The sequence below is a fragment of the Ascaphus truei genome, chromosome 6, assembly GCF_040206685.1.
Source record: "Ascaphus truei isolate aAscTru1 chromosome 6, aAscTru1.hap1, whole genome shotgun sequence".
Lineage (NCBI taxonomy): Eukaryota > Metazoa > Chordata > Amphibia > Anura > Ascaphidae > Ascaphus > Ascaphus truei.
The window spans coordinates 128,966,246-128,993,956 of NC_134488.1; the positions used below are offsets into that span (position 1 = coordinate 128,966,246).

The 27,711-nt window shown below is 42.7% G+C and overlaps 1 protein-coding gene across 1 annotated transcript; it reads left to right on the forward strand.

Moving 5' to 3' along the window:
• Positions 1–27,711, forward strand: LOC142496580 (B-cell receptor CD22-like). Its single transcript, XM_075603244.1, has 11 exons — positions 1–125; positions 5,865–6,233; positions 11,302–11,595; positions 11,699–11,962; positions 16,793–17,059; positions 17,972–18,235; positions 19,060–19,153; positions 21,710–21,776; positions 24,043–24,152; positions 25,374–25,455; positions 27,561–27,711. Exons 1-11 carry the CDS (start codon positions 83–85, stop codon positions 27,687–27,689), a joined length of 1,983 nt encoding a protein of 660 aa, XP_075459359.1. The 5' UTR covers positions 1–82; the 3' UTR covers positions 27,690–27,711.

Below are 27,711 nucleotides of genomic sequence, written 5' to 3' on the forward strand. Positions count from 1 at the left end.
TCCAAATTTCAAGAGTAAACTTGGAGTACTTTGGGGACAGAAGAGAAGAATTTTGCCAACTCTGACATTTGATGCAGGTACCATGGGCCTCGTCAAGAGGATTCTCCTATTTATTCTTCTTCGAGGTGAGCGGTTCTCATGTAAATGCGAGGGGAAATTATTCCGATTTGATTTCCTTTGTACAGTATTTGGAACTTCTGTAAACTCATAAAAATAGAGATATTACATTAAAAAAAATAGGAAAAGTTATCCAGGCTGACTGATAGTGATTTTGAAGAGATCTTCATATGGCCATTTATAGCAATAGTACATATAGCAATAGTACCATCTACACCCCGGTTCTGCAGAAACCTGCGCTCTATTCACTTACCTGACTTTGAGTCCACTTTACGCTCCTCCTTCTCCTCTCTCAGCTCTGCTTCAGACCCCGACAACCTGGTCAGGAACTACAACTCTGTCTTGTCCTCCTCTCTTGATCTACATGCCCCACTTTCTCTCTGCCGCACTCGCCCTTCTAACACCAGACCCTGGCTAAATTCCCACACACGCATGCTGCGTTCCTCCACTCATTCCTCTGAACGCCTCTGGAGGAAGTCTCACACTCTCGCAGACTTCCTTCACTACAAATTTATGCTATCCTGTTTCAACTCTGCCCTCTCGCAAGCTAAACAAGCCTACTTTTCTGCACTAATCAACATGCACAAGTCTAACCCACGCCGACTGTTCTCTGTCTTTGATACTCTACTCAAACTACCCTCAGCTGCCTCTCCTTCCTCCATCTCCGCTCAGGACTTTGCTGACTATTTTAAGGAAAAGGTGGAATCCATACGTCAGAACATCCCCTCTGTTTCTTCTTCCCATCCTACACCTCTTCCTAACTCTCCTCCTGCCTTCCTTGACTCTTTTTCCACTGTCTCAGAGGAGGATGTGTCGCTGTTGATCGTCACTTCTCGCTCTACCACTTGCCCTCTTGACCCCATTCCCTCCCATCTCCTAAAACCTCTAGCTCCTACTATAATCCCTACGCTCACACACATTTTTTACTCCTCCCTCTGCTCTGGAACCTTTCCATCCTCCTTCAAACATGCAACAGTTATACCATTACTCAAAAACAGCAAGCTTGACCCTACCTGTCTTTCTAACTATCGACCTGTTTCCCTCCTGCCTTTTGCCTCTAAACTCCTTGAACGTCTTGTATTCTCTCGCTTGCTCCATTTTCTCAACACCTATTCTCTCCTAGACCCTCTACAATCTGGCTTCCACACTGCTCACTCCACGGAAACAGCCCTCACTAAAATAACTGACGACCTCCATGCTGCCAAAGACAGAGGTCATTACACTCTGCTCATATTACTCGACCTCTCTGCAGCATTTGACACCGTGGACCACCCTCTTCTCCTTCACATTCTCCATACTCTTGGTATTCGGAACAAAGCTCTATCCTGGATCTCATCCTACCTCTCCCATCGTACTTTCAGTGTCTCTTCTGCTAACACCTCCTCCTCCTCTATTGATCTCTCTGTGGGGGTACCCCAGGGCTCTGTCCTGGGACCTCTTCTCTTTTCTCTGTACACACTCTCTCTAGGTGACCTAATAACATCTTTTGGGTTTAAATATCACCTCTATGCTGACGACACACAAATATACTTTTCAACACCCGACCTTACACCTGCTGTACAAACCAAAGTTTCTGAATGTCTCTCTGCTATATCATCCTGGATGGCCCTCCGTCGCCTTAAACTCAACATGGCTAAAACAGAGCTCCTCATACTTCCTCCCAAACCTGGCCCTACTACCTCCTTCCACATTACTGTTGGAACTACAATCATTCACCCAGTAGCCCAAGCACGCTGCCTAGGGGTCACACTCGACTCCTCTCTCACATTCGCCCCTCACATTCAAAACATTTCTAAAACCTGTTGCTTTTTCCTCCGCAATATAACAAAGATAAGCCCTTTCCTCTGTTGCTCGACTGCTAAAACTCTGACTCAGGCCCTCATTCTCTCCCATCTTGATTACTGTAACCTCCTGCTGTCCGGCCTTCCTGCCTCTCACCTGTCTCCCCTACAATCTATCCTAAATGCTGCTGCCAGAATCACTCTACTCTTTCCTAGATCTGTCTCAGCATCTCCCCTCCTGAAATCCCTCTCCTGGCTTCCAATCAAATTCCGCATCTCACAGTCCATTCTTCTCCTCACTTTTAAAGCTTTACACTCTTCTGCCCCTCCTTACATCTCAGCCCTAATTTCTCGCTATGCACCACCCAGACTCTTGCGTTCTTCTCAGGGATGTCTTCTTTCTACCCCCTTTTTATCTAAAGCCCTCTCCCACCTTAAACCTTTTTCACTGACTGCCCCACACCTCTGGAATGCCCTTCCCCTCAGTACCCGACTAGCTCACTCTCTATCCACCTTTAAGACCCACCTTAAGACACACTTGCTTAAAGAAGCATACGAATAGCACTGTGAACATTCTGAACACATGATACATAAAGCTTGGCCCCCTGCAGACGCACTTACCAGAACTCCCTCCTCCTGTCTCTATACGTTCTCCCTACCTACCAATTAGATTGTAAGCTCCTCGGGGCAGGGACTCCTCTTCCTTAATGTTATGTTTGTCTAGAGCACTTATTTCCATGATCTGTTATTTATATTATCTGTTATTTATTCGATTACCACATGTATTACTACTGTGAAGCGCTATGTACATTAATGGCGCTATATAAATAAAGACATACAATACAATACAATACAGTAAATAATACTAGATGTGAGTGTTCACTTGTAACTGTCAAGATTAGAGAATAAGGGTGGTAATTATTGTTTAGTCTCCATTTTATACCTTCTAGCTATAACCGTGCAAACCCCTCAAAATACCAATAGTGCCACGCCTACTGCTAGTGACCAAGAAAGAAAATCAATCTGACTAACGTACTGTATCTGTGTTTTAGGATACAGGCATACCCCGGTTTAAGGACACTCACTTTAAGTACACTCGCAAGTAAGGACATATCGCCCAATAGGCAAACGGCAGCTCGCACATGCGCCTGTCAGCACGTCCTGAACAGCAATACCAGCTCCCTACCTGTACCGAAGCTGTGCGCAAGCGGGGAGACTATAGAGCCTGTTACAAATGCGTTATTTACATCAGTAATGCACGTATATGATGATTGCAGTACAGTACATGCATCGATAAGTGGAGAAAAGGTAGTGCTTCACTTTAAGTACATTTTCGCTTTACATACATGCTCCGGTCCCATTGCGTACGTTAATGCGGGGGTATGCCTGTATTCCAATCAGGGGTGGCCAACTCCAGTCCTCATGGCTGCCGACAGGTCAGGTTTTAAGGCTATCCCTGCTTCAGCACAGGTGACTCAATCAAAGGCTCAGTCAAAGACCGAGTCTCTGATTGGGCCATTGTCACGGGAGACCAGGCATTTACACATTTTTACCAGGATCATACATTGAGCAAAAAGTGAAATAAATTGAAAATGTATTGAAAATGTATTCGCATAAATAGGTAAACCCTCAATGGAACACAAAATACAGTCGAAAAGCACACTTACCTGGGGTCGAAGACTAGACTTTCCTAGCTGCTGGCCACTATAAATAAGACTTTTCTTTTGACCGGGACTTAGCACCGAACGTCCTGGTTCTCAAATCGGCTTGAAATCCCGACCGCGACAGCTACGTTAGTTTCTTAGAACTTGGCCACAAAAAGCTGGACTTAGAATATTTTCCGGCAGACTTTTCTGAAGCCGGTGCCTTGATATTCGCAGAAGAGCACTTTAAAAAAACCCGCCCGTCTTTTGGCGCTGAGAATCTTCAAACTGATTGGCTTAGGGGTTTCTTATAATATTTTGCAACTCATTCACAAAATACTACAACCAATCAGAGCGTGTGAACTTTCCTGCTAGCCAATCAGAGCGAAGCCGGTATGGAAAGCCGGGTAAGCGGGGAATCTGAATCTGCCAAGGGATATGCGCAAGATTGCCACTTCTGATCCTTACTATTCAGATGCCACCCGCTGGGTCGGGCTCCTCAGTTCTGATGAGACAAATGGAAGCCCGGATGACTTCCATTCATCCCGGGACATGGATACTTCAGCCCATACTTGCTACCCAAAGGGCTTTAACACCTCAGGAATCCTCTGGTGGCTTTTAACTCCGATATCCTACAGACTTACTGGCACCAATTTGGTAGCCCTGATGGTCTGTCGGAACATTGGTTCTGAAAGTCCCAGCTCATATACAGTGCACAACAGTATATCCCATATTAAACACAATATTAATAAACTATACTTTTAATACATTCTAAGTGGGAATAGAATAGAAAGCTGCACACTATTTTCTACTAAACTTTATTCCCCACACACTAGCTACGAAACTTGGACTGGATTCTGAGAGTCCCCTCACAACCTTACATTTACTGTATGCCCCAATACAGGTTCTGGGCTACCTGGCAGTAATTGGGTATCCCCCTGAACCTAGGGACCCCTCATAGTTGCAGGGACACTTTACATCCATTTGCCCCATTTACCTTTCTGGACTGTGCTGAAGCAGGGAACCCTAGCGCAAGCATTTTCAAGGTGAGATATTGCCGGGACAATGTGCCTACCATGTATCCAGGAATAAGACTTGATTCCTCTGTACATTTTTAGGGGAACCGACAACTTTGGACCCCAACTACCTAGGCACATTCTGACAACACTTTCTCCGCAACCCCCTCCGCCCCCCCCCCCCTTGAAACTCATACCCTAGTAGTCCCTGCTTGCTGGCATCCCTGGAAAGGCAAAAACACATACATTCTTCTTTATTGTCACATTTTACAGTTTATGCATAAACAGTACTGGGCTCAAGAGCTGACACTCCCGAACCCCAATACCCGGACCAAAGGTAATAAAAACAGAGCTTGGCCTTTCTTAAGAGTCTGGTTACCCCCTCACCATCACAGCCATCTGTGCTGAAGCAGGGACTGATTGAGCCACCTGTGCTGAAGCTTGGGATAACCTGCTGGTGGCCTGTAAGGACTGGAGTTCGCTACCCCTGGTCTAAATAATACTGTAGTTTCTCAAATGACATGCAGAGGTGATAGATAGATAGATAGATAGATAGATAGATAGATAGATAGATAGATAGATAGATAGATAGATAGATAGATAGATAGATAGATAGATAGATAGATAGATAGATGTTCACAAGTGATATATTTATTTGCGAGAGAGAGAGAGTGAGAGAGAGAGAGAGAGAGAGAGAGAGAGAGAGAGACTCATTCTCATTGCAAACAGCAACATGTTAATGAAAAGCTCAAACCTCCAATTCATACCCAAGAATTAAATAATGTTAAAAAAAAAAAAATCCACGTCGACCATCCTTTCCTCACCACAAAGAAGACTTCTTGGATCTATAAACATTTTTTTTTTTAAAGCTATTTTTTAGTATAGCTCATTATAGATTTTTTTCTATTATTCACATTAATTATAAATGATCTCGAAATGAAACAAAAAATGAGAGCATTCTCTTGTGTATGTTATAGTGGAACTGTGAAAATATTACATTTATTAGAAATAACTAAAATGCTCCATTCAGATGCACATATTCTGATGAATATTATACAGTACACTAAATCTGTCTTCTCGTGTACATTACTTTACATACTAATCAAAACAATTGCTGCTGATAATGTTCCAATCCTCTGAAGGTTACATGTTGCTTTTAATTTGAATCACACATTTTTGCCTTTAAATATTCTAAGTGAGATCTGTAACATAAATAATCTTTAAAGCAAGCTGTACCTTCTGTATACACATGTGCATTTTTTTTTTAACTTGTCTTATCTTCTTTTAATGGTCTTGTTGTGATTCAGGACTTCTTCTGGGATCAAGATGTCAGGAGTGGTCTTCTTCTGTTCCCCATAGCATCAGAGCTCTGGAGGGTTCCTGTGTGGTGATCCCATGCACATTTACCTACCCTGGACCCCCAAGAGAGTTCAGCATAACATGGTTCTTGTATCGGACTATTAGTTACCCTGAGGTTTACAACAGCAAATACCCCACTGAGGTGTTACACCGGTACTATAAACGTACACAGTTGGTGGGAGACTTAGGAAAACAGAACTGCTCAATAAAGATTATCAATGTGAGAAATAATGATGCGGACATATACTACCCATGGATTGACCCAGACAAAAATAACTTCAGGTTTTATGATCATCCCGTCCAGCTCCAAGTTTCAGGTAAAAAATATATTATTAGAATTTCTACCTGTGCTTGCACCATAGTCACGTGTCACTGACCTCATGTGCATGAGGCTCTTTGCGATAATGGAGGAGATATGCAGTTGTCACTATGGCAATTTCTTCTAGTCTTCAAAACATGTATATAAAGAGAGGTGAATCTCTAAAGTGGTGCTACAAATATCTAACAGGAATGATGTCCAGGACGGAAGAGGGACAGATAAATGTTTTTCAAGCAATTAGATAGATCAGAGTATGCTCATGTGCCGTCATGACCATAGAAAGCCCTGAACCAATATGTGAGTCTGCAGGAAACAGACGAATAACTGAAGCCCCGTAACAAAGCAGCCCAACAGGTAAGGTCAAGGCATCCTAACAGCTCTAGGTTTAGGCATACGTAGCACCTTTACCCCCACCCTCTGTGAGATTTGGCTGCTACCTGTATGTCTTGCGATGCTGTGCATACCTGTGAGGCAATAGAAGCCGAGTTCCTCCATGATGGTGCGGGGAGAATCAGGACAGGGATTTAGGATGCTTCATTCTTTGGCAGCGCCTCCAGTCAGCATGGATCCTGGTACTTGTGCAGCATGGTCCATAATGACACTATGTTCTCTCCAGGCAGTAAACCACACCTTGGTATAATTCAACTGGTATTTATTGGACTTCATATCATGAGTTACAGCCTCTTTGCTTCCCCTTGAAGGTTACCTTAAGGCTTGAGGCCCATCTAGGTTCCCTTCTGGTGGGTTACAGGGTTGATGTTGTCCACTCTACAGGTGGAGGGAAGAGACAAGCGACACACTGATTTCTGGGAGAGTGCCACTGTTTATAACATGGGGTTGGGCTTGTAACCCTGCCCCATAACAGGCGTCACATCAACCTCCTGTGACCCAGCCAGTATACTCCCCCAGACTGACACCCTCAGATTGTTTCTAGGCCCACCCTTGGATACAGTAAATGTATCCAAGGCTGCAATAGCAAACTAGGCCTTCATGAGGAATGAACCCCTCCAGTGCCTGACCCTAGCAGGACTTATACTGTTAGGGGCCAAAGGAAGAGGTAGCGACCAGAGGCTATGCTACACATATATAGCATTTAGTAGACAGCTGGATAGCTAAACATTGGAAACTTTTGACGGGCCACACAGAAAGCAATGCATGTACTCACGAGCCACTGCTACTGCAGGTAATGAGTTTGATCCTCTCGGCGTGCATCCATTTGTAGAAGATCCATAGAAGTGAGCAAAAAATGAAGCAAAGGAGCACAGCATAAAAGCAAGAGAACTGGAGGCTAGATACTAAAAATCAAAATTTATTGAAGCATCATGCCAAAACGAAGGCAAAAATAGGATATCTCTGACGCGTTTCCCGCCATAGCTGGCACTTTATCAAAGAGTCTTCAAAACACCCAATTTCTTTATTGTAGCATCATGAAACTATTTAAATAAAGATCACAGCAAAACATTAGAGAACCATTAGAAGGGGCAGAGGCACTATGTCAGCACCCCTGTGGTTCACATAACACCCTCACCACCCAACAATATACATAACAAAACAGTACAAAATTATTAACAAATGTGTTTAACCCCTTTGTAGCTAGGGATAGAAAGCCAGCTATCCACTAAAGTCAATTAGGGGGTTAATACAGCCAGTAACTAACATTAGGCAAGGGGGAACATGGCATTCCCATGGATTAAAGGCTGCACACTGTAGGTCAGTCATGTTAGTTGGTGTTGGGGATGTTAGAGTAGGAATTGTATTCATTTCTTAGTACACTTTAGGGGCCACCTAGCCAAGGGATTAACTTACTGTGTATATAGTGACAATTATATACATTTATAAGGCTAGGTCTTACTACACTTTGAGTAGGTGATACAAGCTGACAGTATTATTTGTAGTAGCCTGATATCATGGGCTATCAGACTTTAGTGAATATCATGTGAATAGATAATGTTGCGGTAATTACTCATTTAAATGCTCATTTGCATGGTCTGCATTGTAGATGTCAATATCTCTTTTCTCAGCTTCCCAGATGGCAATATGCCTTTAGTATGTAGGCAGATACAAAACATGGCTATATTTCCAGATATTCAAATTGCATCAATTGTTGACCTTAGTGCCTCCTAGCAAAGGTATCAAAGTACTTTGCTCCAGTTTTGTCATGTACAGAAATAGCAAGACTTACTGTTCCCAGAGCCGCTGGTGAAAAAGTGAAAGTCTGTGGCGCTGGGGGCAGTGTCCGCCGCAATTACGCTGTGGGGGGCCAAGCTTCTGAATGGGAAACCAGCAGCGTTAACCCTTCTGTGCCATGACTGTTGCGGTCGGATGACTCCGAGCAGCCACGGTAAGGCAAAAGGTAAGGCCGGCCACATCTGTAATAGGAGATGTAGAATTCTGTGCCTTTGGTGTTCCGGTTCATCCCGATTATTTGCACAGAAGAATAAATCAGTCCGGTCGGCTGCAACAGGCTACATCTGTATATAGTCAAATACTGGTGCAGCTCTTTTTGAATATATAAATTACATTTGGGAGGTAATAATAGTTTAGAGCAATGTTATTGAGACTAGCAGCATTCAAGAAAAGGATTTCTATTTATTGATCGAAAATTACAAGGGTACAAAGAGATTACAAGGGTAGAAAAAAAGTTGAATTCAATGATTAATGCTTTTGAGGACCAGACATGTAATTCGTCAATTATTGTACCCAATGTGGGTTCCTGGTTCTTTGCTTGTGCAGCAATCAGGCGCCACTAAGAATACAATATGTGCTTCATTTATACAGTAACTCCTACTCATACTGTATTCAAACAGGCAAACAAAGCATGTGTGCAGAGCACGTGCATTTTAAGTGAAACTTCTTTGTCTTTTTTCACAGAAATTGTATTTGTAATGGTGATGGTTTATTAAAAATCAAAACACTATTTCAGTGACAAAACGCAAAGAAGTTTCACTTAGAACGCATGTTTTAGCTATTTGCACTTCTATATTTATAGTAACTATGAATTCCTCTGTGTGTGCGCATTAATGTATGTGTGCACGTCGGTCAGTGTGTGTGTGCGGGTCAGTCAGTGTATGCGCCACTGTGTGTGTGTATGTCAGTCAGTCAGTGTGTGTGTGTATCACTGTGTGTGCCAGTGTGTGCCAGTGTGTGTGTGTGTGTGTGTGTCAGTGTGTGTTGTCCTGTGTGTGTGTCACTGTTTGTGTCTTCCAAGCGTGACGCTGGGATGGAGGGTGCACTCAGCATGTCCTGCAGGCTCTCCCAGCGCTCCCTCCATCCGAGCTACGGGGACACGGCACACTAAGCACTCTTTCCCCTTCCCAGCTATGGGGACACAGTGCGCTCAGCACTCTCCCCCCCCCTCCCCTCGGCGGTGCTGAGGGGACACAGCACGCTCTCCCCTCCTCTCCTCCTCTCCTCCTCATTACCACAAGCCCGGAGCAGCCCCCCCCCTCTCTCCTCCACCTGGCGGAGTTGCGGGAACACAGCGCCCAGATCTTGCAGACCCTGTCCGAAGAGGTGGAGATCTCGGGGGAGCCAGGGCACAGAAGTGTGTGTGTGTTACTGCCAGGGACATTTTCATGTGGTAGGTGCCGCTAAAGAAGTTTCTCTTCAAAAATGTCACACTTCCATTGGTCCTTTTTTTTTTTTTTTTTCAACTTTGTTTTTATTAGTTTTTTGTGCATACAGACAGGAGAATACAGGATAATGACAATTGTTCCAAGTATACACCTAACTTCCAGGGACAAACGACGAAAAACGGACGCACGATGGGGGGACCACAGGACAAGACATTGACAGACCAACCTCAACAAAGGGGAAAGAAAAAGGGAAGGGAAGGTGGGGGGGGAGGGGAAGGGGAGGGGGAACGGCGTAGAAGAATCACTTTCCACGTGTCATCAGGTGTCCTGCACCACCACTACTGACGCCCTGCTCATGTCCACCTCTCAGAGGTCCCTGGGTCAGAACCACTTCCGCTTTTCGGCTTCTAACTATTTGGAATATCGCTAAAACCCTGGGGGCACCCTGCTGTCAGATCGTCATATCTATCTCCCAGCCACCCATCAAAGGAGAACTCACCTCCATTGGTCCTTTTTTATGTATACTAGTACAGTATTTTGAAAAAAGTGATATTAGGCGCGAACAACTCTAAAAAAGAAAAAGTGAATATATAATATTAAAGTGATAAGTGATAAATAAAAGTAAGATTCTTATCACCCAGCTCAAACCCTCTGGTGGGACCTGTTTCACGGGTTCCAAGGTTAAAGCAGTTTCTCAAACATTCCAGGGGGAGCGTACTGTATAGGGAAAAGAAAAGAAAACAAAAAATACACATATAAGTGCAGACGTTCCAGAAATCAATTAGATGTGAAATTGTGTCTTGGCTCATATAGTTGATCTACTCACAGGACGTTAGCAAATAAAAGGCAGCTGGCAAATAGAGTTGCCACCCATATAGGTAGTAGTTATCAGGAACCCCCTTTCGAACGCTCCGTCAGCAAGGTATATGTTACATGTAGGATAAGGGAGAAAGCTACATAGTGCGATCAAATTGATAAATAAATCTTTATGTAAAAAAAAATTATTTATCAATTTGATTGCACTATGTAGCTTTCTCCCTTATCCTACATGTAACATATACCTTGCTGACGGAGCGTTCGAAAGGGGGTTCCTGATAACTACTACCTATATGGGTGGCAACCCTATTTGCCAGCTGCCTTTTATTTGCTAACGTCCTGTGAGTAGATCAACTATATGAGCCAAGACACAATTTCACATCTAATTGATTTCTGGAACGTCTGCACTTATATGTGTATTTTTTGTTTTCTTTTCTTTTCCCTATACGCTCCCCCTGGAATGCTTGAGAAACTAGTACAGTATTTACCATTGTGTAGAGAATCCCTGCATATAGGGGATCATTCAATAAAGTCCAAAGCAGCCATTTGGGCCATTTTGGGCCTGAATCCCCGTCAGCGGCAAATTTTGTCCAAACACTTTATTGAAAGCCCCCAAAGTTTTTACTTACTTGTCAAGTATCTAAAAGAGAAAGTTGATATATCTGTGTCATTCAGATTTTCCAGAGGAGCTGTTACTGAAAAGTCCGGGGGTGATGACTGAAGGAAGATCTGTCACTATCAGCTGTTCTGCACAACACACGTGCCCCTCCAGCCCACCTACCTTGCAATGGGACAGGTTTGGTTCAATTGCTAGAGCATTTCATAAGGAGCTCACAGGAGGCCGATGGAGCGTTGTGTCAGAACTAACCTATATTCCTTTCTCCGAGGATCACGGATCCTCTCTCTGGTGTACGGCCTTTTACCCCAGCAAACATGAGTCTGCAACGACTATCAAGCTCTTCATAAACTGTAAGTAGTTTCAAAACCAAAGAGCAGCTTATATTGGCAAGGTGTTGTGGGCACCAGTTTCCTTGAGACGTTCTTACAACCCAAACATATTTTATTTTAATAGATTCACCTAAGGGAACCATTGTTTCTGTGCATGAGGACATAAACATTAAGGAAGGAGACACCGTGACCTTGACATGTTCCAGCAATAGTAACCCAGCTGTGCATACTTACAAATGGTACCATGGTCAGTCTAGGAAACCTCTGAAGTATCATGGTCATCAAATCACCTTGAGGAATATAAGCTGGGATCATGGTCCTTATTACTGCCGTGCACAGAATGAGGTGGGAGAAGGGGAATCTGCTCCACTGGATCTACCCATGAAGTGTAAGCAATATAAATAGGAATTGAACATGTATGGAAACATTTTAGTTCTCTGCTGTATGATACTGCAATTGGTGGGTCATTTATTTTTAAAATTATAGGAGGGGTCTGCCTTAAAATCTCCACTAAATGTACACCTCCTAGCATAATTGTCACAGGAGACCAGGTTATTTACACCTTTTTACCAGGATCATTCATTGAGCAAAACAAGGTAGAGTAAGAAATTGTAGTTTACTCTGCATAAATTCGCAATGAAACACAAAATACAGACAAAAAGACACACTTCCTGGGGGTCTGTGGTCAAATACTAGACATTACTAGGTGCAGGGAACTCTATGGGAGAGTTTTTTCCTGACGGGGACATAGCTCGGAATCTCCTGGATCCCAAATCGGCATAAAATTCCATACGCCACCGCTACGTTCTCTTCTGAGAACTTGGTCCCTCCTGACCTCGAGTCTGCCCCAATCTCCTGGAACTCAAATGGGCATAAAATCCCAGCCGTGACCGCTACATTCGTTTCTGAGAACTTGGTCCCAAAAAGCTGGACTTAGTCTCTTCTGGGCAGGCTTTTCAGGCATGAAATCGAAGCCGGTTGCTTTGCTATTACAAACAGAGCATCATTGAAAATCCCGCCCACAATCTTTCGGCTCTGATCCCATGGGAACACACCATCTGATTGGCTCAGGGCTTCTTATAGTATTCATACACAAAAAGGAAGCGCAAAAAAAGAAAAAACCATCAGTCAAAATTGAAAGACTTTATAAATTGACTCAAAATTACATAAAAATCACAGTTATATAATTAAATGAAAAGATCTTAATAGATCTGTTGACCCACATAGTCAATGCACAAAATGAATATTCCCAAGTCACAACCCCTCAGAACTATAGATGGATTAGTTCAGGGTGTAAAAAGATGTTACTGCTTACATATAGAAGGGAACACACCCCGTGCAGGACTGGTGAGTGTCCGCAGCTGGTGTGGCTTCTGTCATCACGTCCGCTCCCCACTGCGTGATGATATCACCTCTATAATCCCTATGCTCACACAGATCTTTAACTCTTCCCTCTACTCTGGTAACTTTCCATCATCCTTCAAGCATGCAACCGTTATACCATTACTCAAAAACAGCAAGCTTGACCCTACCTGTCCTTCTAACTATCGACCTGTCTCCCTCCTGCCTTTTGCCTCCAAACTCCTTGAATGTCTTGTATTCTCTCGATTGCTACACTTTCTCAACACCTATTCTGTCCTAGACCCTCTACAATCTGGCTTCCGCACTGCTCACTCTACTGAAACAGCCCTCACTAAAATAACTGACGACCTCCACGCTGCCAAAGACAGAAGTCATTACACTCTGCTCATATTACTCGACCTCTCTGCAGCATTCGACACCGTGGACCACCCTCTTCTCCTTCACATTCTCCATACTCTGGGTATTGGGAACAAAGCTTTATCCTGGATCTCCTCTTACCTCTCCCATCGTACCTTCAGTGTCTCTTTTGCTAACACCTCCTCCTCTATTGATCTTTCTGTGGGGGTACCCCAGGGCTCTGTCCTGGGACCCCTTCTCTTTTCTCTCTACACACTCTCTCTAGGTGACCTAATCACATCTTTTGGGTTTAAATATCACCTCTATGCTGACGACAAACAAATTTACCTTTCAACCCCTGACCTTACACCTGCTATACAGACCAAAGTTTCTGAATGCCTCTCGGGAATATCATCCTGGATGGCCATCCACCGACTGAAACTTAACATGGCAAAAACAGAGCTCCTTATACTTCCTCACAAACCTGGCCCTACTACCTCCTTCCACATTGCTATTGGAAATACGATCATTCACCCAGTAGCCCACGCACGCTGCCTAGGGGTTACACTTGATTCCTCTCTCTCATTGTCCTCTCATATTCAAAACGTTTCTAAAACTTGTCGCTTTTTCCTCCGCAATATCACAAAGATACGCCCTTTCCTCTGTTACTCAACTGCTAAAACTCTGACTCAGGCCCTCATTCTCTCACGTCTCGATTACTGTAACCTCCTGCTGTCCGGCCTTCCTACCTCTCACCTGTCTCCCCTACAATCTATCCTAAACTCTGCTGCCAGAATCACTCTACTCTTTCCTAAATCTGTCTCCGCATCTCCCCTCCTGAAATCCCTCTCCTGGCTTCCGATTAAATCACGTATCTCACACTCAATTCACCTGCTCACTTTTAAAGCTTTACATTCTTCTGCCCCTCCTTACATCTCAGCCCTAATTTCTCGCTATGCACCATCCCGACTCTTGCGCTCTTCTCAAGGATGTCTTCTTTCTGCCCCCTTTGTATCTAAAGCTCTCTCCCGCCTTAAACCTTTCTCACTTTCTGCCCCACACCTCTGGAATACCCTTCCTCTTAATACCCGACTAGCCCCCTCACTATCCACCTTTAAGACTGACCTGAAAACACATCTGCTTAAAGAAGCATACGAGTAGCACTGGATAATCATGGACACATGACACATAAAGCTTGGCCCCTGCAGACGCACTTACTAGTATTCCCTCCTACTGTCTCTGTACGTTCTCCCTACCTACCAATTAGATTGTAAGCTCCTCAGAGCAGGGACTCCTTCCTTAATGTTACCTTTACAGTATGTCTGAAGCCCTTATTCCCATGATCTGTTATTTATATTATTTGTTATTTATATGATATGTATTACTATTGTGAAGCGCTATGTACATTTATGGCGCTATATAAATAAAGACATACAATACAATACAAATATTAAAGTCTTGTTTATAACATAGGAGGAATATTTCCTGGAATCCTCTCAGGGACAGTTACTCCTTCGATCTCTTGACTCGGAGCTCCCATGTAAGAATAGGGGTTAGATACCTGGACCAACTCATATTGCCTCAAGGAATTAACCAGGTTACATTAGAAAAGAGGCGTCTTAAAGGTGATACAGTATGATAACTATATACAAATATGTATATTTATGGCGCTATATAAATAAAGACATACAATACAATACAATACCTCTATGCGTTCCGCATCATATGACGCTTCTTCAGGAGGTATGTCCTAGTAACACCCATGGTTTCTTATTATAGCGAGACCGACATTTCCTCAGCCAATGGGATTGCCTTATTAGTAAAAACCCTCCAATCAATGCTAACTGCTGCCGGTGTTTAGAATAAGCAATCATCAGCTTGCTGAACAATCAACAACAGTACACGACTAATGACAAACCCAGACAAATAACAGCACAAATCATTAACCACTAACAAAACATATATATATATATATTAGTATTCCCTGCTTCATTCATAAAATAGAGGCAGACTGGACAGCCAATCAGCGCATTGGAACTTTCCCAAGCAGCCAATCGGAGCCGAGACAGCTAGAAAAAGCAGTGTCAGCAAGAAATTCGAAACAGCTAAGGGACATGTGCAAGCTTGCCACATACCCCCTCAGCCAGCACAATGCCACCCGCTGGGCAGGCTCCACTAGGTCTTGCAGAACAAGTGGCATCCTGGAGGACTACCATTGATCTCCGGTCCTACTGTAGTACTCCACCTTTCCCCACAGACCAAATGATGTTCACACCTCGGAGCATCCTCTGGCTGCTTTGAACTCCGATGTCCAGCAGACATACCGGTGCCTATGGGTTTGCATGGGCTGCTTATTTGGACATCGGTTCCGAATGTTTAAACACATTACAATACATTCAAATATATTTTGATACACTCTGAGTCTTGGAGTTCAGGGAACAGAAAAGGAAATATGTTGTCTCTTTATTTCTCCCTGCCTTATTTCCCCACACACTTTCCCTGTGACTCAGGTTGGACTCTTAGAGCACCCCCCCTAATCTTATATATGGTTGGGCACCCACAAACAAGTTACTGGTTATGGGTCACCTTGGCACTAGCTGGGGTACCCCCTTATCCCAGGGATTCCCTCAGCTACAGGAATACATTTATCCATGTGCTTCATTCTCCTTTCTGGGCTGTGCTGAAGCAGGGTACCCTAGTGGTGAGGCGTTTTCAAGGGGAGGTATTGCCGGGACAATGTGCCTACATGTATCCGAGAATTCCCGGGTTCATTTATGGGGAAACCAACAACTTCGGACCCAACCTCCTAGGCACATTCTGTCAATATTTCCTCCGCAAAACCCCCCTTGAAACTCATCCCCTCGCAATCCCTGCTAGATTGCATGCCCGGAAAGGGAAAAACACAAAAAATGGTTTTATTACAGACATTATAATGCAGTAATACAATGTTACTGGGCCCAAGAGCTAACACCCTTGGACCCTTATACGTTGAGCAGGGGTAACCAAAATGAGCATGACCTTTATTATAGAGCCTGGTTACCCCCTCCCGTCACAGTTATGCTAAAAAATGCACAATCCTCCCTATTTGGCCATTTTTTCAGAATTTGAACCAATGGTCCTCTGGAGATAAAGTGAGCTATTTTAAGCTCCTTTCCCCCACCATACCCCAGCCCCCAGCTCCCAGCTTTACACCAATGGGTCAATAGAAAGATGCAACATTATTGGGTGGATCCCGGAGATAACAATAGCATGGCTTATCTCCGGAGGATTCCCTGGTTCAAATTCTTTAAAGAGATCTATCCCCAAATTGTTGGAATTTGCTGCTTTAATGTGCCTTGCCTCTGTGTTTTTGTATTTGTTCTTCATGCTTCTTCTTCATGTGACTAGTCATTTTCACAGTCAGTATAGTTGTCGATCCTTTCTCTTTCATACAAAGAGATAAAAGGGGGGTACAATATTTCACAGTTTCCCTTAAAACAGTAATACTGCAGCTGATATCTTTTTCCATTCGTTTCCCTAGATCCTCCTAAAGGAATATATATTGTTTCACCTGAAGGACATCAAGTGAATGAAGGGAAAACTGTGACATTAACATGCACGGTTAAGAGCAGTATGCCGGCTGTGGACCATTACACCTGGTATAGGAACCAGAACCAGACCCTAAATCAGTCCCAGAGCATCCTGCAGCTAGAAGCCGTGTCACCGGATAATTCAGGAGACTATCACTGTGTCGCTCATAATAGCGTAGGAGATTCTTCCTCTAACCCCGTCCATGTGGATGTTATTTGTGAGTGTTTTTTTTTTAATAATGTTATAAACCATGTGGTTTGATATCTAGGGTTTTGTGTTAGACGTATTGTGGTGATGATACATGTAGCATCGGTAAGGGTCCATTTATTTTTCTGCTTTATGTTTCATGTTGCTGAAAAACTAGCACATTAAATATTTTGACGTTCATTGACAAAAAAGTGATATTACAAACCAGTTTACCTAAGTCTGCTTTTGGTTTCTCACAGTCTTTGTTTCTATTATGACAATATTCATGTATTGAGTTGAATCACAGTGCTATATATAAATGAACTTGCCATTTTTCCCCACGTGTAATAAGGGGTCAAGTTTCTTATTTTGTTTACTTCTTAGTACTGTACATTTCAACACTCTCTAAATTTTAAGAAAGCTCCTATAAAGCCAAGCAGAAAAAGGACAGGATAGTAATACTGTAGGTATACTATGCTACACTGTAGTGTGAGGGTTTTATATTAATCCTACAATGGCAGCGGGCCCATATGAGTTCAAGCCCTTCCAAAGAGCAATATCATTGTTCCATTTTTTGCCAGTTATCCGCAACTTTACTTCCCTTTATTCCTCTATATATATATATATATATATACACACACACAGTTGGTCCTTGCTTATCCGTCGGAATCCGTCCCGCAAACCGCCGTTGGATAACGGACCGCCGTATTGCGAGTTCATGTTAATTTGCATTGGATCAGCGGTTCAGTTGACGGATAATGCGTCCAGCAGACTGCACTATGTGGCGGCGGATAAGGTGTTTTGACGGAAAGCGGACCCTCGGATACCGAGGACCACCTGTACAGTAAATATTTTTTTATTTATAACATAGTAGGAAATTTGTCATATATACCTAGAAGCAAAAAATGAAGATGCATATACGTATTTTCACGTCTTTCTGCAGATGCTCCAAAAGGAACTAAAGTTAAAGGCCCAGTCAATACCACCTATGATGGAGACATTCTAGTCTTAACATGTGAATTTACAAGCAGCAACCCAGAAGTGACTCATTACACATGGTATAAGGATGACGCCGTGTTACTGCCTGAGTCCCAGAAGACCCTGCAGATTGCTCACATCACTGCAACACAGTCGGGGGGTTATCGCTGTGTGACTCACAATGGGGCAGGGAATTCATCCTCCTCTCCTCTCTCCATTACTGTCACTTGTGAGTATATAACGACTGCTGCTGTGTAAAAAATGACACACAAGCTTACAGCAAGTGGAGCACCGCAGACTAACTGACCCTCACTAACCTATTTAATTTTACCTCTATTTACCCTTCGCGCACATTTTTTTTAAGACATAAAAAGTAGACTTTCATTTAGATGTCTTTTTACCTTAAATGCAATCAATCTCCTATATCCTATCTACTGGATGAACATATGTCTTTTATCAACCTTCTATGCTATGTAACTGTGTAACTAATGTTCCCTTTAGTACAGTATTAACCCATTAATATGAGACAGATCTCTCTAGGAACGAGAAGGCATTGTTATTGGTACAGACTATGTGGTCTGTTATCTGGCACCATCTACAGTCAGCAATGAGTAGACCTGTGGCAGATCTTATCACCCACCGTTTTATTAGGGATTTACTAACCAATATTGTGGATAAAGTCCCAAAAAGGGGGTTTATTCCCCAATTTCTTGTTAAATACTGTATGTGTTTAAGTATGGATATGTCTGACAATTTATCATTAAGCTTTATGGTTAGTTAGAAAGATTAGGGCTATGCTGATTCTGGCAAATTACAATGTTTAAGTAAATGAACTCAAAGTGACCTTGGCAATGTCCAGTTAAGCAGAAAGAAGCTGGCTGTCCATGGCACCCTTCCCAGGGAAATGTATGGGGCTTTTTGCACAGATGTTATTTCCTTCGACGCTTCTATTTGTAAAACTATTGCCATTCCAGTCTATATTGCTCATCGTTTTGTGCTTGTGTTCTTCTGTGTTTATGTTGTGTTAATCAGTTGTGTTTCTTCTTGTAACAGGCAGGCACAGCACATCCCATGTCTCTGCGGCTTTTGGTTGGGTGCCTGGAATCCCTCTTGTTGTTTTTTTACTGGTACTCTACGTTTATATGAGGTACGTTAACCTTTCACCACGACAATTACTTGATTCTATGTGAAACTCAACAAAGAGGGTAGAATTATTTATTTATAAAATGTTTTACCAGGAAGTAATACATTGAGAGTTACCTCTCATTTTCAAGTATGTCCTGGGCATAGAGTTACGATGACAAATAATACATGGTTACAAATACATACAGGCATTCCCCGCATTAACGTACGCAATGGGACTGGAGCATGTATGTAAAGCGAAAATGTACTTAAAGTGAAGCACTACCTTTTCACACTTATCGATGCATGTACTGTACTGCAATCGTCATATACGTGCATAACTGATGTAAATAACGCATTTGTAACAGGCTCTATAGTCTCCCCGCTTGCGCACAGCTTCGGTACAGGCAGGGAGCCGGTATTGCTGTTCAGGATGTGATGACAGGCGCATGCGTGAGCTGCCATTTGCCTATTGGGCGATATGTACTTACTCGCGAGTGTACTTAAAGTGAGTGTACTTAAAGCGAGGTATGCCTGTACAGTAGTTACATAAGTGAACAGGGTATACATTATATACAAGACATAGCATGCACAGTAAGAGATAATATATATTATAGGCGTATGTAACAGTTACAGACCAGATTAAAATGTGAGAGAGCTTTAGTTTTTAAAGAACTTAGACTGGTGGTGGATGTGAGAGTCTCCGGTAGATTGTTCCAGTTTTGGGGTGCACGGTAAGAGAAGGAGGAACAGCCGGATACTTTGCTGAACCTTGAACAGTCTTTTGGAGTCAGATATCAGATGATAAGTGCTGCATGTGGTGGGGTGAAGAGCTTGTTCAGATAGATGAGTATCATGCCCAGAAGGCAAGACAGGAGAGATGAACTTTGATGATGACCAATCTAGTTCTTTGAGCATTTCGCAGTGATGTGTGTTGTATTTGCATTGGAGAACAAAACAGCATATTGAATTGTAGAGGGTGTCAAGTTTGCTAAGGTGGGTTTGGGGTGCCAAGCCGTATACTATGTTCTCATAGTCGATAATTGGCAATAGCATCTGCTGTGCAATATGCTTTCTGCCCAGCAGACTTAGGGAGGATTTGTTCCTATAACGTACACCTAATTTGGCATAGGTTTTGGATGTCATGGTATCAATGTGCATCCTAAATGTTAAATTGGAGTCAAACCATATGCCCAAGAATGTAAAACTAGTAACAGGAATTAGGGTGGTATTAACGTTGGTTCTGATCTGGAGCTCAGTCATTGAAAGCTTTAAAAATGTAGTCTTGGTCCCAAATACCATTGTTACAGTCTCGTCAGTGTTTAAAAACAGTTTATTTTGGGAGATCCAATTTTCAAGTCTCATAAAGTCAGATTGAAGTATGTGATTAAGGTCGGAGAGGCTAGGGTTCTCATAGGAAGATCATTGATGAACACTGAGTAGAGTAGGGGCCCCATAACAGAGCCTTGTGGGACACCAAAGGTGATATCCAAGGGGTTGGATTTAGAGCCTGAGATAGACACATGTTGGTACCTACCTCATAGGTAGGAATGTAACCAGTTTATGATCCATTCATACGGCACCATGTAAGTGTGATAACCTACTATCACATATATGATTACCTTATTAAATTGTACCTCCTATCAATAATAGGAATAGAATATTAAGAGGTTAAGTAGAGAGGGGGGAGCAGAGAGAGAGGAAGAGGGGGCAAAGACAGGGCAGAGAGAGAGAAACGGAAGGCAGGGGGAGAAAAATAAAAGGGGAGGAGACAGAGAGAGACAGATAAAGGGGGCAGAGAGAGGGGGTCATAAAAGGATTGAGGAGAGAGAGGAGAGGGAGGGCAGAGAGAGGAGAGGGAGGACAGAGGGGAGGTGAAGGGCAGAGAGGGGGAGGGAGGGCAGAGAGGAGAGAGAGAGGGAGGGCAGAGAGGAGAGAGAGAGGGAGGGCAGAGAGGAGGGAGAGAGTAGAGAGAGGGGAAGGAATTGTATGGAGAGACACAGGGGCAAGAAGAGAGAGGTCAATAATTTAAATAGTAGATCAGTAAATAAATGGCAGTTGCATGAGTAAAACAATGTTACGGTACTGTACATGGCTGAATGTTCTGTGTCCTGTACCCGACACCTTACCATTAGTGGTCCCATTGCTACTCTCTGACCAGGGGTCAGAGTTATATCCAGGCTGCCCATTATTCATTTACTTATATCTTTCTGTTCTATTAGTGCTTCCTATTGTTTTTTACCGACACCTTACTGTACCTATCACATGTAAGGAGGTGCGAAAGTTGGTAATTGTAGTTTAAAAGTGTCCTTGCATATTTGATGGAAATTTCCCAATTTTCTTAGAAATTGACAAAACCTCAACAGTTTAACCAAAGTTTAGCAAAAATATGGCAACATTTTGAAATGTCTCAATTTGCCCCATGTTATCACTATAATTTACCGTATATGGTCGTATATACGCCCTTTCACGAAAACCGAGTCTCGTACGTTTCTGATTGTGTGATGTCCCAGACAAGATGTATACTGTTCTCAGTTCCCTTTCTTAATTTAACTTGACCATATATCTCTTTGAGTTCCAGAAGGAAGAAATATGCTAAGTCAGCGGGTACAAGACAGGGTGGCACTGAAACAAAGACCCTACATAAGGTGAGTAAAACCCATTCCATGGCCCAAAAATAACTATTTCTGTAAACTGATTGAGCCACCTGTGCTGAAGCTGGGATATCCTGAAAACCTGACTTGCAACACGCTGGTGATCTTTCTAGCAGTGAGAGGGCTAATTGTTCAATGTAAAAGCTCCTAGAGAAAGGGTGGGCAACTCCAGTCCTCAAGGGCCACCAACAGGTCACGTTTTAAGGATATCCCAGCTTCAGCACAGGTAGCTCAATCTGAGTCACTGATTTGGCCACCTGTGCTGAAGCTGGAATATCCTGAAAACCTGACTTGTTGGGGGGGCAGGCGGGGGCTTGAGAACTGGGCTACGGGATTTGTTCAAACCAAGAACACGAAACACTGCTATAGGTAGGACATCTGCGTAGCAGTGTGTGAGCCTATGACAGTTTGTTTAATACTTTTATGTCACCACTACCTAAGAAGCTCCTTTAGCAGCAAATAAGTTATTTTATAGTTATTAGTATGAAAACATAAACAATTAGTATTTTTTAGCACTAAAGATGGGCATGGTCACTTTTGTTTTGGTTTCGCTTCCTACATAAATTCATATTTTTGTTTGGATATTTACCAAAGTATGGAAAAACTCAAAATAAGCAGGAAAATGCTAAAATAGCATGAAACATTCTTAAAATAAGTCAAACAACTTACAATAGTGAAAATATATGTTGAGAATGGACATATTAGTTGGACACTTGACCTGATGTTCTGCTTTGGGTTTTTGTATTATATGTGGTTTGGGAATGTAAGTTTCTGGTGGGTTCTCGTTTCCCATACCTAGCTTTGCTGATCTTTATTTATTACCAATTGCGTGGATCTACAGATGTGCCAATTTGTTTTTGCGGAGCCGGATCCGCCTCAGATCAGCCGGTTCCATTGGTCGTCCTCCACATGTAAAGAAAACAAGATATGGGGCGCAGACATAGAAGATAAAAATTAAATTACAATTTATTGAAACAAAATGAATAAAAGGTCACTCACATAAATGCTGTTAGTAAGTTTTTGGGTGCCTGCATCTGGAGTCCTTACTGCCTCGTTTCTGGAGAGTTGCTGTTTATACTCTGCTTGCTGCCACCTTCAATGCGTCTGTGTCCTCTGTGTTTGTGGGCTCACTTAAGATGTCCGCCAGGGTGGTGTGGGCTTGATGAAGCGTGAGGTGGCCCCTGTTTGTCCACAGGGGTCGTTCCAATGCTCCGTCTCTGCTCTTCGATCCCTTCGCTGTATATCGCTTGTTCTTTTGGTCTGCGGATTTCCGAGGTCCAGTCTTAAAAAGTGCAATCCGCATATTTCTGGGGATTTTTTTATTTTATATCACTGACAATCAACATGGCGGATTAATAATCCGTGATCCGATTTTTAACAACACTGGCAATGGATTTTGCTCTCCGTGGACTAGATTCTTAAAAATCCGTCCGGATTGTATCCAATGGTGGTTTTGGATTAATTTTTACAGATTGTTCCAATTCCAATCTGTCAACTAATTTTACACCACGAAACGGATTTTGAGTGGAAAGACCGTGAAATTTCGGAAACCGGATTTTGCCAGTTCCACCCGTGTGGAATTGGACTTGAATCCACAATTTGCTAGTGAAAAGGTTATTTTCTGATCATTTTTTTTTGTAACTTGTGGACAAATGTTGTGTCCCAATGTCTTACAATGGGGACAGTTATTCAACCAAGTTCTCTTAGTTCTTCAATTACTAAACCAACCAAAACTTTCAGTGGTTTAGATATATCCATTCTAGGGAGGAAAATGGATGTTTCTTTACAAACACTATAATATGTAGGATGATTCATGAAGCTGGAGTAAGCTTAATTAAAGATGCCTCTTTTGATAAAGTTGGAGTGACATATTGATTAAGTTGTTATTATTGTTGAGGGCAGAAGTTTGTAGGTTCAATAGTACCTTCCCAGTGCAGACTTCCCTATAAAGGTTTACAATCTCAATGTATTTTTATAGTAAAATATTGATTTAATAAAAGAAAAAGGGTAAGGACTGGGATAATGTGTTTAGCTCCATAGCTCCAGATACAGTACTGTATATTTCATAGTAATATTTAATCAGTGATGGATCTAAAACTGACTGCATATTGAGCTATGTATCAGGATCCCAGAACTACAGCTGTCCTTAAAGTATGGAGATCTGCTCCATCATTGTGCCATTTTTTTAATGCCTCACATGGAGCAGGAAATGGTTAATTTACAGGTCATTATCTCACAATGCTGTGTCTTGTCAATCCAGTACAAAGCTCAACAGGAGGAGAAATTAATGGATGGGCAACCGAAAGGGAACATTCAGCATCAATACTATACCCATCTGTCAGATCAATTCTCCATCAGCCCCAAACACCAGTGAGTACAGTGGGTATATATGGGAAGACTTGTAATTTTATTCCCACTTACAGTATCTCTTACTGTATGTTAAACTACATCTGAAATCATCCTGTTCCAATTAAACTTGTGCGGATGATGGTCACACACACTTGCAATGGCTAATGCTTGTTTCATTCACTGCCCTCTATACTCCAACACACACTGACTCCGTGTAAGTAATCTGCTATTGTTTATTCATGAGGGTTCGAAGAAAGCAGAGTCGGTACCACATTCAATCAACTTGTCTGACCGTTCCTATGCTAGGTCTACTTCAAGGTCGATTCTCAAGTTTTCTTCAGGCCTGAGGAATTATAACATATGTTTTCTATTGTGCCCTATATTGTACACTGAGCTCAGGGATGTATTTTCTGTTCCCAACTTACTGTACATTCATGGTTCGACCCCTCTAACAGACTGTAGATTCGTCAGTTTCTCTTTAATAATGTTAATCTCTAGGGCAGTGTACATGCTACACTAGGCACTCAGCTGCGGTGAGACCTAAATCGTATAGAACTTGTTGCACGTGTACAAACTTATCAACAAATCTTTAGACCTAAAATCATTGATACTATTTATAACTTTCAGTGCTTGGGAAGGTATGTTTTGGCAGGTGGGGGTACTGTCCCTTTTATGGAGCGGACATGAACATTCTTTACATATGATGTAATATGTGGGTGCTTTCCACCACACAAGTATCTTCTTCAATTCTCTGTGGTCTAGGACTGTGGTTTTCAAACCTCACCTCGGGCCCTGAGCAAGACGAGGTGTACGAGTCAACCACTTAACATTCTATTCCTATACAAACCAGTTACCTTCACCTGTGTGCAAGGGCATTAGTTATTCCTAATATTGAGGTAGCTGGTGATCTCTGAAGAGAGGTTTGAGAACTATTGGTCTAAAAAGATCATATTATTATGTCTATGTAGACCTTTCAGGTTGGTTTAAAAAAAATGATGGCAACCTGAACAAACTGTAAATCGATACAGTCACTGCTCTTTTCCTTGAAATAAGATATCCTTATACAGTAGCTCTTTATAACCACTCTTGTTAATCTTTGATCCTAATGCTGGCCTATTAAATTATAGATAGATGTCCTTACACTTGCCCATTATTGTAACCTCACAAAATCAGGAAAGGCAAAGCTGAAAAACCCAGGTGACTGACATAGTGCAGACATCAAACGCTCTACTCTTTCTGTAGGCATCTGGGACCGACAGCAATGTATCACCTTACTGAAGAGAAAGTGAAAGCTGTGTGCAACCAGCTAATGAAGCCTATAAAGGTAAGAAGGAACAAAGATTAAAGAGATAGTGCCCCCTCCAGGTTAATTGGGCAAATTAAAAAGTAGTACTACGCTAGGAAAAATGTCACAAATGAATAATGTACTGCAGTATCACATATTTCTCCATGTGCTACATCAGGGGGGCTCAACTCCATTCCTCAAGCCCACTACCACCAACAGCTCAAATGTTGAGGATATTCCAGCTTCACTGCAGGTGGCTCAATCGGAAGCTCAGACTGAACCTCATATTGAGCCACTTATGTTGAATCGGAGACTGATTGAGCCACTTGTGCTGAAGCAGGGACTGATTGAGCCACCTGCACTGAACCTGGGATATACTGAAATCCCGACCAGTTGGAGGTCCTTAGGAATGAAGAGAACCCCTGTGCTACATGTTAAAATGAAGCACTTCTTACAATTTGACAATGTAATTTCTATGTTTCCAGTATATTAAAAAAGGAAGCATTACAATGGCTTACAAGCACAGGATAGCAAAAACGACCTATAGCGCACAGGAGAGAAGAAAAAAACAAAACAGTGTAATTGTTTTTTTCTTCTCTCCTGTGCGCTATAGGTCGTTTTTGCTATGCTACTGTGACTTTATCTCTCTGGGTGAGAGTTTGGGCCAGCTGCAGGGAGAGTATTAGATATTTTCTATATACTGTATACGGTAATACATGTGCACCCTTCAATTTGTTTAGTTTATATTGTATAGCGCAGTTCTGTTTGTTCTGTACAGTGAATGTGGTATAGGAACGTGAACTGCTTTTAGTGGTATATATGTTATATGACACAAAAACAAGGCGCACAACGCACATAGTGAAGTATAGTAAAAAAAGATAAATTTACTAAAAGGTTAAAGGTTATGCGTACATCAATAATGAATAAAACAAGCAATTGGTTAGTGGGGTTACCACACAGTGAGACAGCCGGAGTGTCGGCTCTTCAGCGGAGGCAGTTCGAACAACAGATGCACAGCCGTCATCGGCCAGGACAGGAACATCCGCTGAGTCTTGGGTCACACTTCGCTCATCTCGGGGTAACCAGATGGTAAGGCCGGTAAGATGTCCTGTTGCGGAGTTCAGAAACCTCTGTTAGTCCCACAGGTCAGGCTTGGAACACTAGCAATGCACCGTTCAGTTCCGTGGTGCACCTACCAATGACATCACAGGATTCTCCTCTGCTCCGAAGCATAGAGGAACGTCCAGGACAGCGTCAATCACATAAGCGGCATGAAATAATGCGGGGGGCAGAGAGGGGGAACCAAGTGTGAGCTTGGCCATAAAAAAACAAGGTTTGGGTCAGGTGCAGGAGCAAATATCTTCCTCACACTTGGTTCCCCCTCTCTGCCCCCCGCATTATTGCATGCCGCTTTTGTGATTGACGCTGCCCTGGACGTTCCTCTATGCTCCGGAGCAGAGGAGAATCCTGTGATGTCATTGGTAGGCGCACCAAGGAACTGAGCGGCGCATTGCTAGTGTTCCAAGCCTGACCTGTGGGACTAACGGAGGTTTCTGAACTCCGCAACAAGACATCTTACCGGCCTTACCATCTGGTTACCCCGAGATGAGCGAAGTGTGACCCAAGACTCAGCGGATGTTCCTGTCCTGGCCGATGATGGCTGTGCATCTGTTGTTCGAACTGCCTCCGCTGAAGAGCCGACACTCCGGCTGTCTCACCGTGTGGTAACCCCACTAACCAATTTCTTGTTTTATTCATTATTGATGTATGAATAACCTTTAACCTTTTAGTAAATTGATCTTTTTTTACTATACTTCACTATGTGCGTTGTGCGCCTTGTTTTTGTGTCGTTTTTCTACTAGCAGGGGTGTCGAGCCACCCCCTCAAGAAGGCTGCAGACGCAATACAGTGACCTGTATATATATATATAGCATGTGGTGGGTTTTGGGGTTAGAGCTTGCTGGGTTGTGTGTTTGTTAAGTATTATCATAAATAACAATTTCATTATGAACCTTTTGCCGCTGAATAAAATCACTACAACCCTTCCAAACCTCTACCATTCTTTCTATGTCTGATCATCTCTTATCTCACTGTGGCCAAAGATGTACTCTGCAGGACTCATGTACGTTTTTACTTCCTCACAGATTTGTGCAAGTAAACTAAAGAAAAATGCAGAAGAAGTTCAATATTCCCCTATCAAGACTTTTGAATCTTATACCCTGGAGACCAGCCAGTCTGACAATGATGAGGAAGTAATAACTTTAATGAACTAACATGCTTCTTCCTGAAACTTAG

What these genes read in the sequence shown, in the direction of transcription:
- LOC142496580 (XM_075603244.1), top strand. Translation starts at nt 83, where the DNA reads ATGGGCCTCGTCAAGAGGATTCTCCTATTTATTCTTCTTCGAG. An exon ending in CCTATTTATTCTTCTTCGAG is followed by an intron (nt 126 to 5,864) that starts GTGAGCGGTTCT and finishes GTTGTGATTCAG; the next exon opens with GACTTCTTCTGGGATCAAGA. An exon ending in TATCAAGCTCTTCATAAACT is followed by an intron (nt 11,596 to 11,698) that starts GTAAGTAGTTTC and finishes TTATTTTAATAG; the next exon opens with ATTCACCTAAGGGAACCATT.